We start from the raw sequence: 19,089 nt of genomic DNA, 5'->3' as shown, positions 1-19,089 counted from the left end.
TTGCGAATACCATATATCGGTGCTTAAGATATGAATGGGTGACTGATTATCTTCATGAAACAAGGCATGGGACTGACAATACAAGAAACGTGACTTTAATAAAAAACAATGTCTGTTTTAATTGCACTGCTCACCTTCCTCCAGTGTGCACTTTGCCCCATCCCCAATAAAATCTAGCAATCATCACGAATCCAGAGTACAGCCAGCAGGGTACAGCCAAGTTTACGGACTCAGTCCCTGCCTACCAGCATCTCTCACAGTCCGTGTTTGTTTGTCTCGTCAGGAGTGTGTTACTCTAGTCTACAGCGTTGACACCACCATCTGTTGCTGCAGCTCACAGCCAATTCAGATTTCAAATTGCTTTCACTGTCTATATTTACCTACTCTCTCTTTCCTGTTCAGTTCTCACTTTCTCTGAGGTTAAAAACTCCTGTGATCCTACAGATAGTTCACCAATGATACAAAATTGTGTAAATTCATATTTATATTTTCTAATTAGGCAAATTTGACATTGTGTGATTATGTAACATGTACCATAAAAAAAACTATTAAACAAAAAAAGACCTTACAGTGGACTAGTAGGTATTTATAGACAGACAATATATATAAAAAATATTTTATTTAAAAAAAAAAAAAACTGAAGAAATTATATTCCTAACGTGTTGTCTTCAGTTTGCAGAGGATTCCATCACCTGTAGTTCAGAACCAAACAGGGGAGATGTCAAATATTGAATATTGATTTTCACAGATTAAAAATACTACATCTCACAGCAACATTTTTTTTTATTATCAGGGGAGAAGAACATTTCAGATAAATAACACTGACTCCAGGCGCTACCATTTCTGCAAGAATCAGTGTGTGCATGTTGGAAGGATACAAACAGGTGTGTATTATGTCCCTCATCAGAAAAGAAAAACCCATAAGCCTGTATACTGTGATTTCTTTAAAAAAAATTATGTTAGGCAGTTAGGTTGTAACCTATCATTGTAAAACTGCTATTGATTTCACTGGATATGAGAGCTATGCTTAATGTTTGGCGTTTTAACTCCAAGGTAATTTCAGAACGGCATGGTTGTCTATGGGTCTAATGTGTACCAAAGAGGAGGAAAACACAGGAATCGTGATGGTATGATGTGCTTTGGAAAGGATATGACAGAATCAGAAGGATACGAATGGTACTGACTGCTGGGCCACACTATCACCATGTAACTTCAACTTGACATCAATATCTTCAACAAAAAATTTAAAGATACAGATAGTGTTTTAGATAAATATAGGGATCATGTTTTATATACAGAACTACTATAATTTCACAAATAAATAGCTTGAATTTCTCAGATTAGGCCTATCTTTGAATCAACATTCAGCACAGGAGTTATATTTCAAGAGTTCCATTTCTCTTTTTCAAAAGTCAGTGAGACAACATAATATGGACCTAGAAGAGCAGAAGAACGATTCTCACCTGTTCATCGGGTTCGTTTGGGTCCTTTCTTGGGGTCCGGGGTGTCCGCTTTAGGTCTGGCAGACCTGGCAAACGACTGGAAGGTCTGAGTTAAGGTCTGAAAGAGTTAAAATATTGTACAGGAAACATCACACAAACTGTGATCCACTAAGCGTAATATGTATCTCTGAAAAATTTCAAAACCAACCCAGCTTTATAACTGTTAAAACTGTTTTGATTACATTTTTTAAACGAACTAAACAAGTATATTCTTAATGATTGTTGAAAGTATATATTGGTCTGTTTATAAGGGATTAGAAGTAAAGGATACGACGACGAGGGGCTTGTCATAGAGGACGTAACCGTTGGTGTCTCTCAGGGCCTTCTCTGCACTCCTCTCACTTGGGAGACCAACGAATGCCTGGCCCTTCATACGACCCTCCTTCATCAGCACTATGTCAAACCTTAGGCAGAGACAACGGAGAGGTTATTCTCACTGATACCTAGTCTACACATTCCCTATGTCAAACCTGGGGGAGAGAAGTGGCGCACATCGTTCTCATGAAGATATCCTACATTTTTTATTTGAAGCACCGTACACTGCAAGAAATGTCTTCATACATACATATTTCTCTCTGCCTCAGATGAAACGTCGATGTATCGCCCATAGATGTATTTCAGATCCTGCAATACAGAGAACAAATAGCTACCATCAACATAGTCATCTTAACATCACATTGTACATGATTTGATGCAATTAGACAGTAGAAGCAGAAGACAAGAAGCAAATGTGTGTAAAATAAACATACATATTGAATGTTTGCCAATTCTATAGTATAAAGGTACCTACTTTCTCTTCCACTGACTTGGCGATGTTCTTCACGTAAAGTCTGCTGGTCGGCTCTCCAGGTTCATAATTTTTATACACAGACATCCTTTTTATCTCTGGTTTAAAAGAGGTAAGAGAAGAACCCAGTCAACCCCAGTCCTACTTCAATAAACACAGCTACAGAAGACCACAGGGGTGCCTCTGCCAATCTGATGGCAATTCAAACCTTATTTCAATTCAAGGCCAAACATTGAGTCACTCCCTACAGTCAGAATACATTGCTACATTAAAAAGCATGTTTGATCTCAACACCCCCATTTTCTTTTCCATTTGATCTTTATAAACAAGTGAGCTGCAACCAAACAACCAGCCTAGCGGACCCATTGCCAACAACGCTTCACAACAGTTACAAATCCAGACACTACGCATTTCTCTCAGACTTTTCAAGTAATGGTGCCCTTTCAAACATTGAAATGCTTAGAGAGTGGCGTCTGAGCTACCCAGATAGAGTAGTGTAGTGGTCTGGTAAAGTGAGAAGTGTACCGTCTCTGTCTGTTGATCAAAGGCTGTAGTAACAGACTAGTGATCTGGTAGGTAAGTGTACCGTCTCTGGACAGCCGTCCCTTATCCAGTTCCTTCCTGGAGATGACATCATTGGGGACATCCTCGTCCTCATCACTGTCCTCCTCCAGTTGGGAGGCCTGGGCGGCAGGGTAGATCTTCCCAAAGCCCTCCCCTGGATCCTCCTCTGTAGTGGTGGTGGCCTGCATCTCCTCAGCTGCTACTGGGACAAATAGGGGATTATTAGTCTCAATTGTCATGTTACATTTGGCTTATGTAATAAATACATTGGAAATCTTATGTGTTTAGGCTGAACCAGTCTACTGTAATGAGTGGACAAGCTGCAATAAATTATACGTTTGTTAAAGCATTTGTTGACTGCTACTGACTGCTATGCAGTTTTAAAACAGAGCCTTCAGCACGCACTGCTCCATGGAACTTTCACTTGAGGCTGAGGAAAAAAAGTAGTTGGGAACTGTAGCCTGGAGGTTAACTCTGAGGTGCGCGCACACACACACACACAAAATGATGAAGAGCAGCGAGCTTATAAAAAACCTCTGGAAACTTGTCACACACATCCAGCTTGCGCGTGCTCGCCCACCGCGGCGGAACGCCAGGGCTGTTCTGATACGTTCTCAGTAGAGAACTAGATCCTTTTTTCAAATGATCCTCCTCATCACACCCCAACCCCCTTCGCATAATTTAAAACGGGTTGTTTATCAGCGCCCCAAAACAAGACTAATCCAAAAACCAACCTGCCAGTTTGTCTTCTATGCATTAGACAATCTTTTGCCCTGGATTTTTTAGATATGTTTTATTTCTCGGGAGTTGGGACGAGAGTGGATTCATGGGAAGAGGGTGGCTTATAAGAGACAGAAGATAAGACAAGCTGAGACAGCCAGTCAGGGTGGCAGGTGACGACAACAGTGCCAAAAGATGACATTTCTCTAATCCTGATAGTGAAACACCTTCCTGCTTTGATAATTCTATAGTGCATTCTATAGAAGCGTTAAAATACAATACAGCATATCCTGTGATTCCTCTAGGGGTGCGGCTACTGATTGAAATTAATCCATGTATTGTAAACATGGAATCACAGATGCTCCAATTCAAATTCCTTTCACATAATTCTATGAGTACTCATTATTACCATTCAAAATGGGCTAAAATATGCTAAAGCTGTATTATAACCTTTGTGTGGCCTATAACCTATTTTGATTTGGTTAACACTTTTTGGGTTACTACATGATTCCATATGTGCCATTTCATAGTTTTGATGTCTTCACTATTATTCTACAATAAAGAATAAAGAAAAACCCTCGAGTGAGTAGGTGTGTCCAAACTTTTGACTAGTACTGTAAATTACTTATGGATTCATTTTGAAATGGCACCCTATTCCCTATATAGTGCACTCCTTTTGACCAAAGCCAAATGTAGTGCACTATATAGGAAATAGGGTGCCATTTTGGATGTAACCTTAGACCACTGAAACTGTGGGTAGTCGGTATGTTTCCCAGAGTGGTGCAGCCTGGCCTTGTGGCGAGTCCGAGTCGAAGGCCCTACCTTCAGCCTCCTCAGTGGGCTCCTGTTGCTGGGTGGAGTTGCCTCCTCCTCCTTCCAGTATGGCTGACATGTCTGCTGAAATGTGGAACTCAATCTTCTTCTGTCCGCAGGGCTGGGGCTGCTCAAACACATCTGATGGCTGCAAGATGGGCCCTGGAGCACTGAGACCACAAGAAAGCTAAAATATACCCCTAAACACAAGGGTCTGGTACAAGAAAGCTAACATACCCCACTAAACACCAGAGTCTGGTACAAGAAAGCTAACATACCCCACTAAACACCAGAGTCTGGTACAAGAAAGCTAACATACCCCACTAAACACCAGAGTCTGGTACAAGAAAGCTAACATACCCCACTAAACACCCCACTAAACACCAGAGTCTGGTACAAGAAAGCTAACATAACCCACTAAACACCCCACTAAACACCAGAGTCTGGTACAAGAAAGCTAACATACCCCACTAAACACCAAGGTCTGGCACTGGGCATAGTAAACTGTATTTATCTGTGAATCTAGCTTGTTAATATTTTTTTCTGGTCAGCTTGATATTTCCCAGGCCACTGAGTAGACTTAGGGAACATTTAGGGTGCGTTTGTTGTATTTCTACACTCTTCAAACTGAGTTTGTGGTCTGATCTATTTTGGGGTTACACAAGGTGTAGGCAGATATCCAATATGCAGTCGAAGCCACATTGGTGGACTATTACGAGTAAGAAATATCTGGAAGGAGGACAAATCCTTCACAGCTAGTTGTGTTGTCTGGCCCTTCAGACAGACAACCCTGTACCTTTCAAACAGAAAACTGCATATTTTAAAGTTGAGAATAGATTAAGAAGAAAAGGGAGAGGGTTGATGTGCATGAGCGGCTGAGTACCTCTGAGAGTCGGGCTTGGGGACAAAGAGAAGGTCCTTGAACTTGGGTTTCTTTCTCTTGGAGGACACTTTAGTTCTCAGAGGTCTCTTGCATGCTTGGTTGACCAGACCCATCAGGCGAATCATCCTGGAGAAGAAATCAACAAAAGAAAATAAAGGCAGCCTAGACATTCATGCCACTGTGCAAATGATGACTGCTCTAGAAATGGCACAGGGGAAATAGTGGTATACTGTGAAATATTGTCAGAATAATGTGACTCAACATTCATTGCAACAACCCATTTGGATATGCTCGTGCAAATTCCTAGCTGTGAAGAAAAATAAAACAGGTACAGCTACCACACAAAAACGCCAAAATCTCATCTCTCTTGTAATCATTTGGCTTGAGACCAAAATACATTGACGGGGGCAGCCTCTAAACTGACTTTATTGGTTGAAATTTCAATCAATCGCCAATAAAGTAGTGTGATTGGTCCCTCACCTCTCTTTGTCCTCGTCATCTCCACTCTCATACTCAGACCCCTCCTGGCTGGAGAGGTCCATCTCATCTGCTGGTAAGGGGGGGTATTGGGGAGGATAGGGGGGCGGCATTGGTGGAGGAGGGGCAGGATGCATCTCATACTAAGGGTAGAAAGAGAGAGTATATTCATTGAGGCCTGAATTTACAATACCTGCTACAGTACACAATCTTTCATACAATCACACACAAAGTTGTAACACTAGTCTACATCCACAGATGGGATTGAAATCTAACTAGTGTATAATATACAGGTATTGGACAATCTAGTCTAGTTGTGACAATATTCTGGGGCTTTTCGGAGTATGGTCCCCTTAATCTAGCTATTGAATAATCTATAAATTATTAATCTGTGTTTTAGAATATGAAATGAAGGTAGTATATAATCTACTAATCTGTGTGTTGGCGTGCGATCCGGTAATCTCACCATCGGAGGTCTTGCTGTGATGGGGCCGAACGGAGACGGTAGGTTCATCTTGTTCATCAGGTGAAGGACCTGTTGGATGACAACACACGGTACTGTAGCACCCAGACTACAATGCTCCACTACTTAAAGGCTTAGCTAGCTGAAGCTCTGCATCAAATTATTTATTGTAAAACGTCTGGGCAGATTGGCGTGACTGTGCTAACATCACAAACACACACTAGCAACCAGGCCCCAAGTGTCTCGTCTGGAGCGCGAAGTCACAAGCTTTGCTAGGCGGCTAATGTGTAAATTATGATCGCCAGATCGGCCCCCCAAAAATGTTAAAATTAGTTTATTATGAACAAGTTCAATACCCACAGTGAATTATTTGAACGTTCGGTACAAATCGAAATATTTGATGAAATAGTGATCCATTCTGACTACTACATTTGTCATCATACATGCTGACACAAACAAATCACGGGTGAGCAGGCTACGAGGAGGCTATAGTTGACCCTCTGTCAGGATGAAACGACTACATCAACCATGATCCTTTGCGAGTTATGGCCACTTTCACCATGATCCGCAGCGATTTTTTGGTGCCATTCAGCAATATGGCACAATTCAAATTGAAATACTTTCGGCTTCATGCGCCAACAGGAGTTTTCAATAGGAATACGTGGATGACATCAGCACTAGAGGTCGACCGATCAATCGGCATGGCCGATAACAATCGGTAATCTGCCTTTGTGGAATGCCGATTATGGCCGATTACATTGCAATCCACGAGGAGACTGCGTGGCAGGCTGACCACCGGTTACGCGAGTGCACCATCAAAAGAACCTTGTGGCTGCAAGGAGTCAAGGTAAAATTGCTAGCTAGCATTAAACTTATCTTATAAAAAACAATCTTCACATAATCACTAGTTAACTACACATGGTTGATGATATTACTAGGTTAACTATCTTGTTCTGCGTTGCATATAATCAATGCAGTGCCTGTTAATTTATCATCGAATCACAGCCTACTTCAACTAGGCCAAACGGGTGATGATTTAACAAAAGCGCATTCGCAAAAAAAGCACATTCGTTGCAATAATGTACCTAACCATAAACATCAATGCCTTTCTTAAAATCAATACACAGAATATTTTTTTTACCTGCATATGTAGTTAAAAGAAATTCATGTTAGCAAGCAATATTAACTAGGGAAATTGTGTCACTTCTCTTGCGTTCAGTGCAAGCAGAGTCAGGGTATATGCAGCAGTTTGGGCCGCCTGGCTTGTTGCGAACTGTTGAATGGCCATTTATTCCTAACAAAGTCTGTAATTATTTTGCCAGAATTTTACATAATTATGACATAACATTGAAGGTTGAGCAATGTAACAGCAATATTTAGACTTAGGGCTGACACCCATTCAATAAAATATAGAACGGTTCCGTATTTCACTGGAAGAATAAACGTTTTGTTTTCGAAATGAAAGTTTCCGGATTTGACCATATTAATGACCAAAGGCTCATTTTTCTGTGTGTTTATTATTTTATAATTAAGTATATGATTTGATATTTGATAGAGCAGTCTGAGCGGTGGTAGGCAGCAGCAGGCTCATAAGCATTCATTCAAACAGCAGCTCTTATAAATGCTTGAAGCACAGCCCTGTTTATGACTTCAAGCCTATCAACTCCCGAGATTAGGCTGGCAATACTAAAGTGCCTATAAGAACATCCAATAGTCAAAGGTATATGAAATACAAATGGTATAGAGAGAAATAGTCCTATAATAACTACAACCTAAAACTTCTTAACTGGGAATATTGAAGACTCATGTTAAAAGAACCACCAGCTTTCATATATTCTCATGTTCTGAGCAAGGAACTTAAACGTTAGCTTTTTTACATGGCACATATTGCACTTTTACTTTCTTCTCCAACACTTTGTTGTTGCATTATTTAAACTGAATTGAACATGTTTCATTATTTATTTGAGACTAAATTGATTTTATTTCTGTATTATATTAAGTTAAAATAAAAGTGTTCATTCAGTATTTTTGTAATTGTCATTATTACAAATATATATATATATATATATATATATATATATATATATATATATATATATATATATATATATATATATATATATATATATATATATGTATTTAAAAATAAATAGTCAGATTAATCGGTATCGGCATTTTTGGGGTCCTCCAATAATCGGTATCGGCGGTGAAAAATCACAATCGGTCGACCTCTAATCAGCATTATCACCATCTACTGGTTTTGACATCTATGCAACACAAACACACAGTCATTGTGACCTCAGCTTCATATGCAACACAGATTGCAAGGAAAGCATATGTCTGCAACGTTTACCAATGGAACTATACAGTGGGTGAGGTAGTGAGTGAGGAGAGTGCCTGCATTGTTAGGACAATGGCATGCTCTTCCACAACACACTAGCGCCACCAAGAGACCATTATGAGCTACTCCAAATGTGAATAGTTTCCACAGAGTAAGAAGGGCAGCCCAGTAGCATGGAGGCAAATGTTAAACCCTTTACTCATGCCTCCCACTTAGTCTTAATATTATAATTTGCAACGCACAATCATTTTCTGTATGATCTTTAAAGTGTGTTGGATGTGGTAAAAAAACAAACACTAGGGATAACGCTTTTTTTTAATGTTCTGAGTCAATATTTTGTTAACACAATTGTTTTTCTCTAAGGTTAAAAGAAGGACATCTAACTGGGGAATAAATAAAAGCAGAGATATGAGGAATAATATATATTTGAATAAATACATTTCCCAGCATGATTTCTAAAATAAACCAACACAGAAGGAAATATCACTTTGCAAGATATACTCACCTGAACGTAAAAGTTTGGTACGCTCAGAAGGGCATGTGTTATGTTTGTCAGGATCCCATTCGAAGGAGGTGGATATAAATATTTCAGACTGGGATTTGATTGAAATTTCAACCTACAGCGAATGAGGGACAAAAAAAGCCACAGGAAAGAGAATAATTAGCACATAAAACATGTCAAGCGCTACCTACGAACGTACGGTCTCCCAACACGCAAGAATAATACCAGAAACAATATATGTCTAAATAATGGGGCCGCATAAATATGTAAGCAGGCTACCGAGGTTTAGTAGCGGGCTTTGGCTATGCGACTGAAATACACTCAATATCACACTTCCTCTTCAGGGACGTTGGGAACAGTATGCTATCTCAGCATCTATTCAAGGTCTGTTCTCATGTAATGACTAAGGTCTGAGCTTAGACTAGGCCCTGTTCAGTGCTGGGCCAGCCATAGAGGCTGAAACTCATTAAATTGAAAGTCTATTTACACTCAGGGTATGGGGGCCTTTTAATTAAAAAAGCCATTACCTGCATTAAAAATAATATTTTGTAACTGACTGTGCAGGGAACATGAACTCAATGGGCTGCTTTCCTGGAATAAGCCTATTCCTGGACTGAAAAACACTTTCAGTATAGGAATGAGAAACCGCCCCTAAAGCACAACTTGCTGCAAGTCTTGCTGTAGGCTTACTGGAGCTTCAAAGCCACGTAATTACAAAAAATTACTGTACACATGCATTTCATCCAACAACGATTATGCACATACTCTCAAATAACTGACAGACAAATCAACCTCCCATGTGTGTGATGTATAGGATAGGAGACTTCTCATAGTGGCATGACACCTTACACCTCAGCCCTGAGTGTCTTTATCAAAGGCCACCTGGTGCCACCAACTGGCAGCGGCAGATGTCCTGCCACTGCTGATGTCACTGCCGAGCACCAAGCCACAGACCTGACCTGCCATTGCTGATGTGCTCAGCCACAGACCTGAGACCTGGGGTTACAATTGGACATGAGAATGCTGACAGCTCCTCATTGGAGATTCCGGCTGAGTCTTAGTCAGTCTCCCCCCAGGCAGCACACACACACACACGCACAGCATCAGTCTCAAGACACACACATGCAGGCACACAATTACCCGAGTTTGGGTGCAGTGCCAGTCTCTATTAGTGGTATACTCGGTTGTGTCACTTCCTTTTTCTTCTTCACATCTTTGCCATCTGTTGCACTGAGAAGAATAAAGGGTTTAATACACACTAGACAAGTTCTGCTTTACAATTGAACATATTTGACTGCCTCACCTAGTTGAGGTAAATTACCTGTCTGACACAGGTGGGTCTTTCAGCACTGTAACATGTTCCTGGTCTTTGGCAAACTCCACCACCAGGGTATGGTTGAGGATCTGTAGCTGGTGAAGCCTGCTCAGAGCCTGCAGGACAGGGGAGAGAATACAGGTTTTACTAGAATTCTAATTTACATCATGTAATATGATAATGAACTGCTACTGAAGGCAGAAACAATTAGCCTACCTTTGCTGCAGACTTTTCACTCGCAAATGTTGCAAAGGCTGTGTGTCTCTGGAGGTATAAGGATTGAATTGCATTAGCACGAGAACCGCTAAAGCAGTCATTGTGACTGTTCATGATTTTGTAGTTATTTATTACTCTGCCATTTAAGTCAATATCCGTCCTTGACTTTTCCTAAATAAGTCTAAACAACACACTGTTGGTGCTAAAATCTTAATATCATAAAAAGAAATGGAGCTAGAACCAGTTTGAGGAGGACAAGTAACTTTTTTGTATTGTTTTCCCCACGGCCTCTCCTTCTCTGATAATCACACCAATAATTGCCTCAAAACTGAATCTAAACTATACCAAAATGAATTTCACACATACACTATATGTAGACAAAAGTATGTCTCCCCAACACTCCTTCAAATTAGTGGATTTGGCTATTTCAGCCACACCCGTTGCTAACAGGTGTATAACATCGAGCACACAGCCATGCAATCTCCATAGACAAACATTGGCAGTAGAATAGCCTTACTGAAGAGCTCAGTGACTTTCAACGTGGCACATCATAGGATGCCACCTTTCCAACAAGTCAGTTCATCAAATTTCTGCCCTTCTAGAGCTGCTCCGGTCAACTGTTAGTGCTGTTATTGTCAAGTGGAAACGTCTAGGAGCAACAACGGCTCAGCCGCGAAGTGGTAGGCCACACAAGCTCACAGAACGGGATCGCCAAGTGCTGAAGTGCGTAAAAATCGTTTGTCATCGGTTGCAACACTCACTATCAAGTTCCAAACTGCCTCTGGAAGCAACGTCAGCACAAGAACTGTTCGTCGGGAGCCTAAGATCACCATGCGCAATGCCAACAATCAGCTGGAGTAGTGTAAAGCTTGCCACAATTGGACTCTGGAGAAGTGGAAACGTATTCTCCAGTATGATGGGGAGAAAAGGGGAGAATGGGTGAGTTGATGAGCGAGGGGAAGCAAACGATGCATAATTATGTAATCACCAATTATGAATGAAGAACAGGGGGGGGGGGGCATTCTATTGTACTGATCCATTCTAATCTTAAAATGGTATGTACCCTACTTCAGTCCACTAAATAAAAGCAGTCTTATCAGTTTACTCTGGCCATACTTGGAGTAGGCTACACAGTCATAGTAGGCGTAATTGTACATGTTGAACGGCTTTCAATATCTGTGAAAATATCTATATCGGTCAGCAGGTGAGCGAATGTCGGAGACCTTATGAGAAATGTCACCATGGACAATTTCTTAACTTCACTGTCATTGGCGAACAAGTTGCTTGCAGAGGAAACAAGTCTGTCCGGCACCATGAACAAAGTGAGAGGCAAGCTCCTTCCCCATGCGCAAAATTAGGCAACCGCACAGCCGTACAACGGTTCTGAAGAATGACAAGACAACGGGAACGCAAAGAGATTTGAGTCTCCAGCTTCAGTGATCTATTAAATGTGCTATTGGATTGTGTTTTTTGATGTCATGTTGTTTTGTCGTCATGATGGTGTTGTTTATTGTGAGAAATCTACTGTTTTACGACAGTAGCCACCTAAGACTGAAGATATGGCAGTGGGCTACATGGTCTGACCTACCAGTACTCCTTTATCAGAGAACACTCTGACTCCCACGGCACCAAAGTACTTGAGTAGATCCTGCTTCTCATCCCTGGACAGGTCAGCAGGAAGATGGCGGATGATCAGAGTTCTACTTTTCCTCGACTGGACCAACTCCTCATCCTCACCCGCCATAGCGCTGTCAGAGATAAATCAGAATATGTTGACTAACCCGGTAACATTACCTGGGGATAGAAAAAGAAAGCTAACAAGCCACGAGAGTTAATGTTACTGTTGAGGGAGGGATGAATGAATGCAATATGGTGGCTTGCAAGTATGCATCTGCAATGGTGTGAACCTCTTGTCTCCATTACTTTATCTGTAGTGATGTATAGGAACTGGGCTTTTACCTACCCTGTGTTCTCAGATCAGAGTCCAGATAAAGGAGAATCAATGACAAGGCTGGGAAATAACCCACATTATTGAGAGATCAACCTGTGCTGGCTAGCTAGTTGCTGTAGTGTACAGTTAACTGTCAAAATAGAGGAAACGCCAACATAAAGTGTGTTATTAATTTGGTGTTGGGCCACCACGAGCCAGAAAAGATTCAATGCGCCTTGGCATAGATAAATGTCTGGAACTCTATTGGAGGGATGCGACACCATTCTTCCACAAGAAATTCCATAATTTGGTGTTTTGTTGTTGTTGGTGGAAAACGCTGTCTCAGGCACATCTCCAGAATCTCCCATAAGTGTTCATTTGGGTTGAGATTTGGTGACCATGGCATATGGTTTACATCGTTTGGATGGGGGCATAGCCATGGTAGCAAAAACGAATGACCTACACAGCATTATAATACATGAACCAAAGCATGATGTATGTTAATTGCTTAAAGGAAAACTCCACCCATAAACTATCTTTTGGTATTCGTTTCATTAGTCCATTGTTGATATAGTCCCAAAATGTTTTGCATGTCAGCAATCAAGTTTTCAAGAGATATAGCTTTCAAAAACAGAAATACAGCTGGTATGAGTATTCAGCATCATATGAGGCAAAACGCAGCATCATATGCGTATGCGACCAATACAATTGTACTTGAAAACACAGCATCATATGATACAAAATGCATCATACCAACTGTATTCTTAAAGTTATGGATCTTGAAAATTGAATTTTCCTTTAAACAACTCAATAACCACACCTGTGTGGAAGAATCTGCTTTCAATAGACCTTGTATTCGTCATTTACTCAAGTATTAACATTATCTTGGCAGTTAACGTGGGTGGGTAAATTCCTGTTGGAACGTTCCAACAGGAATCTATTCCAAAAACTTCGTAAAGTACAAGGATGCCAACAAACAACGCATACAAAGTAGTATGACCAACTCATCTCGCTGACTAGCTGCCGAGTAGGTATCAACTAACCACGTAGCTTATTCTTAACGTTTGTCCAGACTACCAGTGAGGACAGACATTTTTCGGGAATTATATAGTGGGAGTGAAAAACGTAATTAAAAAGCCCACGCCCTATGTTACCGGGTATCTTATTCTGCCGCTATACAACGTTGTACGCGTTGTTTGTTGTCAGCCTTGTTATTTACGACGTTTTGCAACAGATTCCTGTTCGAACGTTACTTATACATTGATCAGCGAAATGAAACCAGCTAGCTCATCCTCTGAAATCCTCCCGTCCGAACCCGGCCTGCCAAACAAAACCCACACCGGTATGATATCCAACATATCAAAGATTTCTTTGGTTATTCCTTTCTGATAGCTAATATCCCACAGCGTCCAGACACAGACCTAACGTTTTGTCGATGAACTCAACTCAGGCTCCGAGGCAAGTACAGTAGTTAGCTAGCTATTGGACATGCATCAGCTAGATAAACGGATGTTTGTAACTAGCGTTTAATTCATATTCTCCACCATTCAATGTCGTACATTTAGCTATAACATTACAACACGTCATTCAATGAGTAGCTCATTGTAATTAAATACATTTATGAATTTAAAGAACCATTTTTGCCACATACCTGCTAGCTAATATAGGTTTTCTTGCAGCCAGAAGCGCATGCGAACCACTTCCGCCCAAAATGATCGACGATTGGATGTTTACACATTTGACCGCCTACCAAGAGTTCAAAGTCTGTTGGTTAATCAGGATGTCCATCACTAGGATTACTTACTTGAGTGTATCGCTTTCCTTTCACCAGTAGAGGTCAACATTATCAATAAAATAGTCAGGTCCCTAAAGTTTATGAACTATGGGAAATGAGAGGTTTTAGTTTGAAACCCATTGCACAAAGCACATCACAGTATTGTAGGTATAATCACCGTTTTATTTGTCTTTGATTGTCTAGAGATACTACTAAGAAGACACAGACAACTGAAAGTAAATGTTATTACTTAGTTGGTCTGAGTAATGAGGAACAACAACCCCTGAAACTATTGTAGACAAGACAATGAATCCAGTATTAATATATATTTCCTCAACTACCCCAGTTGTCCTAACCATAGTGCATTGACCGCAGTGGCTCCAAGTGGCTCTCTCTCTCAGGGGCCTGTATAGTTGGCATTTGGCCAAGCAAAATTGTCAACTTCTGTCACTCATTCATTCCAGGCCAAACTAGTTTCCTGTGTCACACTTCATCTTGGATAGAGGCAAGCTTCTAGAGACAATTTTGAAAATGCCCCTCAAACAGGTGGTTACTATCTGGGATGTTATAATGTATGATAAAGTAATCTGAAATATGAAGAAAAATAACTCATCAGATATCATCATCACAGAAGTTCCTTACTGTCACATACTCATATCTCATTGAAAATTAGGGCATATTAATCTACAGTTACACAACCCACTGACCAGTTAGTGACCAGTCCCACCAGAGGACATCAACCCAAGATCTCCTCTATGTTCTCAAGTCTCAAGGAGCTTCCAAATTCCTGTGCAAATGAAGCCTTTATTTGAGGACAACACGGGGCATTCCTCTAGGGGGGAAACAATGCCCCCTTTCACCCTGGCTCCCTCTGAAATTTCACAGGTGAGGGGAGGAACGGTATACTTTTTTCCCATCCCAGGACTACGCACTCAGCCCAAGCCCCTGGCAGAGGTTGGGTGGAATTTTATGGGAGAGAGAGAGGGAGAGAGAGAAGGAGGGAGAGAGAGGAGAGGGAGAGATAAAGCCCTTGAATTGAATTGAATTGGATTGAGAGAGAGACATTCTCACAGTGACCATCAAGGACTTATTTGTAAAATATATTTTACAGTGTTTAGAGCAATATCACTTTACAGTAGAAAATTAAAATGCATTTTGTCTCAAATCATACATGAAACTGACAGCCCTGAGATTTGGGATTTGTGTTCGGTGCAGTGTAAATGTACAGTTGAAGTTGGAAGTTTACATACACTTAGGTTGGAGTCATTAAAACTTGTTTTTCAACCACTCTACACATTTCTTGTTCACAAACTATAGTTTTGGCAAGTCGGTTAGGACATCTACTTTGTGCATGACACAAGTAATTTTTCCAACAATTGTTTACCGACTTTATTATTTCACTTATAATTCACTGTATCACATTTCCAGTGGGTTAGAAGTTTACATACACAAAGTTGACTGTGCCTTTAAACAGCTTGGAAAATTCCAGAAAATGATGTCATGGCTTTAGAAGCTTCTGGTGGGCTATTTGACATAATTTGAGTCAATTGAGTCAATACCTTCAATCTCAGTGCCTCTGCTTGAAATCATGGGCAAATTAAAAGAAATCAGCCAAGACCTCAGAAAATAAATTGTAGACCTCCACAAGTCTGGTTCATACATTTACATTTTTAGTCATTTAGCAGACGCTCTTATCCAGAGCGACTTACAGTAGAGTGCATACATTTTATTACATTTTTTACATTTCATTACATTTTTTACATACTGAGACAAGGATATCCCTACCGGCCAAACCCTCCCTAACCCGGACGACGCTATGCCAATTGTGCGTCGCCCCACGGACCTCCCGGTTGCGGCCGGCTGCGACAGAGCCTGGGCGCGAAACCAGCCAAGCCTGGGCGCGAACCCAGAGACTCTGGTGGCGCAGCTAGCACTGCGATGCAGTGCCCTAGAGAAATTGGGAGCAATTTCTCTAGGGGGAGCAATTTCCAAACGCCTGAAGGTACCACGTTCATCTGTACAAACAATAGAACACAAGTATAAACACCATGGGACCACGCAGCCGTCATACCGCTCAGGAAGGAGACGTGTTCTGTCACCTAGAGATAAACGTACTTTGGTGCGAAAAGTGCAAATCAATCCCAGAACAACAGCAAAGGACCTTGTGAAGATGCTGGAGTAAACATGTACAAAAGTATCTATATCCACAGTAAAACGAGTCCTATATCTACATACCTGAAAGATCGCTCCGCAAGGAAGAAGCCACTGCTCCAAACCGCCATAAAAAAGACAGACTAAGGTTTGCAACTGCACATGGGGACAAAGATCGTACTTTTTGGAGAAATGTCCTCTGGTCTGATGAAACAAAAATATAACTGTTTGGCCATAATGATCATCATTATGTTTAGAGGAAAAAGGGGGAGGCTTGCAAGCCGAAGAACACCATCCCAACCGTGAAGCACGGGGGTGGCAGCATCATGTTGTGGGTGTGCTTTGCTGCAGGAGGGACTAGTGCACTTCACAAAATAGATGGCCTCATGAGGTAGGAAAACTATGTGGATATTTTGAAGCAACATCTCAAGACATTAGTCAGTAAGGTAAAGCTTGGTCGCAAATGGGTCTTCCAAATGGACAATGACCCCAAGCATACTGCCAAAGTTGTGGCAAAATGGCTTAAGGACAGCAAAGTCAAGGTATTGGAGTGGCCATCACAAAGCCCTGACCTCAATCCCATAGAAAAGTTGTGGGCTGAACTGAAAAAGCGTGTGCGAGCAAGGAGGCTGACTCGGTTACACCAGCTCTAAGGAGGAATGGGCCAAAATTCACCCAATTTATTGTGGGAAGCATGTGGAAGGCTACCCGAAATGTTTGACCCAAGTTAAACAATTTAAAGGCAATGCTACCAAATACTAATTGTGTGTATGTAAACTTCTGACCCACTGGGAATGTGAAGAAAGAAATAAAAGCTGAAATAAATTATTCCCTCTACTTTTATTCTGACATTTCACATTCCTGAAATAAAGTGGTGATCCTAACTGACCTAAGACTACGATTAAATGTCAGGAATTAAGAAAAACTGAGTTTAAATGTATTTGGCTAAGGTGTATGTAAACTTCTGACTTCAACTGTATTAGTAAGCTGGTCACGTTGAGAATTACTTTCTTAGCTGTATCTGACAGTAGCCAACAGTAAAGATTTGGGTTCGTTGTGTGAGTATTACAGCACAAACAGATCTGCAACCAGCAGGCTTGTGGATCTCTGCTGAAGTTCCCACCCACTGTTAAGAAAGTGACTGAGAGATGTCAGATCTGAAACATCTGCTCCACATAGCTCTAAAACTTAAAAGTGGGCAACTACAGTTCACCCCTCAAAGAAGAACCAATGTGACATTTTCTGAAATAATGATGCAATATACTATTTGCAGAGGGATATGTATTTCCGTGTACATATATCTCCAATCGTTGGGTTCAAGTCTGAAGGCGCAGAGCTGAAACCTTGATGACTTTTAAAACATGTATATAATGACCAGCAGTCATGTTAGAAGAAGTTGAATGTTTGGGATTTGAGGTTTTCCTTCAACCAGAAACAGTAGTCTTGGTTAAGAGCTGTCCTATATATTACTGCATGTGGAATGTGCTCCTTAAACTTTGTGTTGATTCAGACTTACACTTCAACTGCAGCCCGGCTATTACGCTGATTCCCAGTCTCTTGTCCCCCACACTCCAATGGATGTTTATTACTGGCAAACATCTCCAACTTTGGCTGGTCTCCCAGTGGAGAACGTTGGGAAACTATGGTCTGTCTCTTTGGGGAGAGGAAGAAGAGGATGAACTGGTGGCATTGAACACACCAAGACCTTGCCAAATACTGAAGAACATGGCTTTTCTACTTAGGTCCTAGACAGCAGGCCCAAATCTTTACTGTTGGCTACTGTCATATACAGCTAAGAAAGTATTTCTCAAGTTGGTAAGACAGCTCAAACTGATCTGGGACCAGCAGTTTAGAAGTCCTCTGAGAAGGTTCCTTATTCAAGTTTCAAGTTTTATTGTCATGTGCATAAGTACACTGAAATGCCTTTCTTGCAAGCTCTTTCCCAACAATGCTGTAATCAGTATCAGTAGTAAAAAATATTATACTATAAAGTAAAGTAGAACAAAAACACACAAGAAAAATAAATAAAAATAACACAAGAAAGTATGTAAGCGAGTTCCAGGATCAGTGCCAGTACCATATTTCCAATGTGCAGGGATACTGGAGTGGTACACTGTCAGAAAGGGTTCTCCTATGGGGAGAGACAAAGAAAACTTTACGGTTTTAGATAGAACATTTTCTAAGATAGCACCTTTGCTGTAGTAGGAGTAGATACAGTATGTCTAGGGGTAAGGTGACTAGGCATCGGGAGATATGATAAACAGAGTAGCAGCAGCGTATATGATGATTATACCTGAGTGTGTGTGCGTTTGTGGAGAGTCAGTATGAATGTGTGTGCGTGTTATGTTTGTGTGAGCAAATGAAGTGTGTGTGTGTGTGTGTGTGTGTGTGTGTGTGTGTGTGTAGAGTCTAAAATAAAAATATAAGGGTCAATGCAGATAGTCCAAGTAGCCATTTTGTTAGCTATTTAGCAGTCTTATGGTTTGGCAATAGAAGCTGTTCAGGAGCATGTTGGTGTCAGACTTGACGCTCCGGTACCGCTTGCCTTTCGGAAACAGAGAGAACAGTCTATGGCTTGGATGGTTGGAGTCTTTTCTGGGCCTTCCATTCACACTGCCTGTTATAGAGGTCCTGGATGGCAGGGAGCTCGG

The 19,089-nt window shown here is 41.1% G+C and overlaps 1 protein-coding gene across 3 annotated transcripts; it reads right to left on the bottom strand.

Moving 5' to 3' along the window:
* Window positions 1–79: 79 nt before the first annotated feature.
* Window positions 80–14,236, bottom strand: rnpc3 (RNA-binding region (RNP1, RRM) containing 3). 3 transcript variants are annotated; one of them, XM_055881453.1, is made up of 16 exons: window positions 14,165–14,236; window positions 12,172–12,331; window positions 10,584–10,631; window positions 10,374–10,483; window positions 10,193–10,282; window positions 9,056–9,167; window positions 6,213–6,281; window positions 5,750–5,889; window positions 5,270–5,395; window positions 4,396–4,556; window positions 2,876–3,055; window positions 2,293–2,387; window positions 2,068–2,126; window positions 1,774–1,906; window positions 1,464–1,539; window positions 80–692 (listed from the first exon to the last, which is right to left on the bottom strand). In XM_055881453.1, exons 2-15 carry the CDS (start codon window positions 12,325–12,327, stop codon window positions 1,468–1,470), a joined length of 1,551 nt encoding a protein of 516 aa, XP_055737428.1. In that variant the 5' UTR covers window positions 12,328–12,331; window positions 14,165–14,236; the 3' UTR covers window positions 80–692; window positions 1,464–1,467. The 3 variants fall into 3 exon arrangements, with proteins under 3 accessions (XP_055737428.1, XP_055737427.1, XP_055737429.1); XM_055881452.1 differs by lacking the exon at window positions 80–692 and adding an exon at window positions 766–1,230; XM_055881454.1 differs by lacking the exon at window positions 80–692 and adding an exon at window positions 766–1,230 and having other exon boundaries at window positions 2,876–3,052.
* Between the last annotated feature and the right edge of the window lie 4,853 nt (window positions 14,237–19,089).

The sequence above is a fragment of the Salvelinus fontinalis genome, chromosome 25, assembly GCF_029448725.1.
Source record: "Salvelinus fontinalis isolate EN_2023a chromosome 25, ASM2944872v1, whole genome shotgun sequence".
Lineage (NCBI taxonomy): Eukaryota > Metazoa > Chordata > Actinopteri > Salmoniformes > Salmonidae > Salvelinus > Salvelinus fontinalis.
Note: the sequence above shows the minus strand (reverse complement) of the source record. Positions and strands in the feature narration are given on the sequence as shown.

What these genes read in the sequence shown, in the direction of transcription:
- rnpc3 (XM_055881453.1), bottom strand. Translation starts at nt 12,327, where the DNA reads ATGGCGGGTGAGGATGAGGAGTTGGTCCAGTCGAGGAAAAGTAGAACT. An exon ending in GCCCACTGAGGAGGCTGAAG is followed by an intron (nt 3,056 to 4,395) that starts GTAGGGCCTTCG and finishes TATTTGTCCCAG; the next exon opens with TAGCAGCTGAGGAGATGCAG. An exon ending in ATGACAAGCCCCTCGTCGTC is followed by an intron (nt 1,540 to 1,773) that starts GTATCCTTTACT and finishes CAGACCTTCCAG; the next exon opens with TCGTTTGCCAGGTCTGCCAG.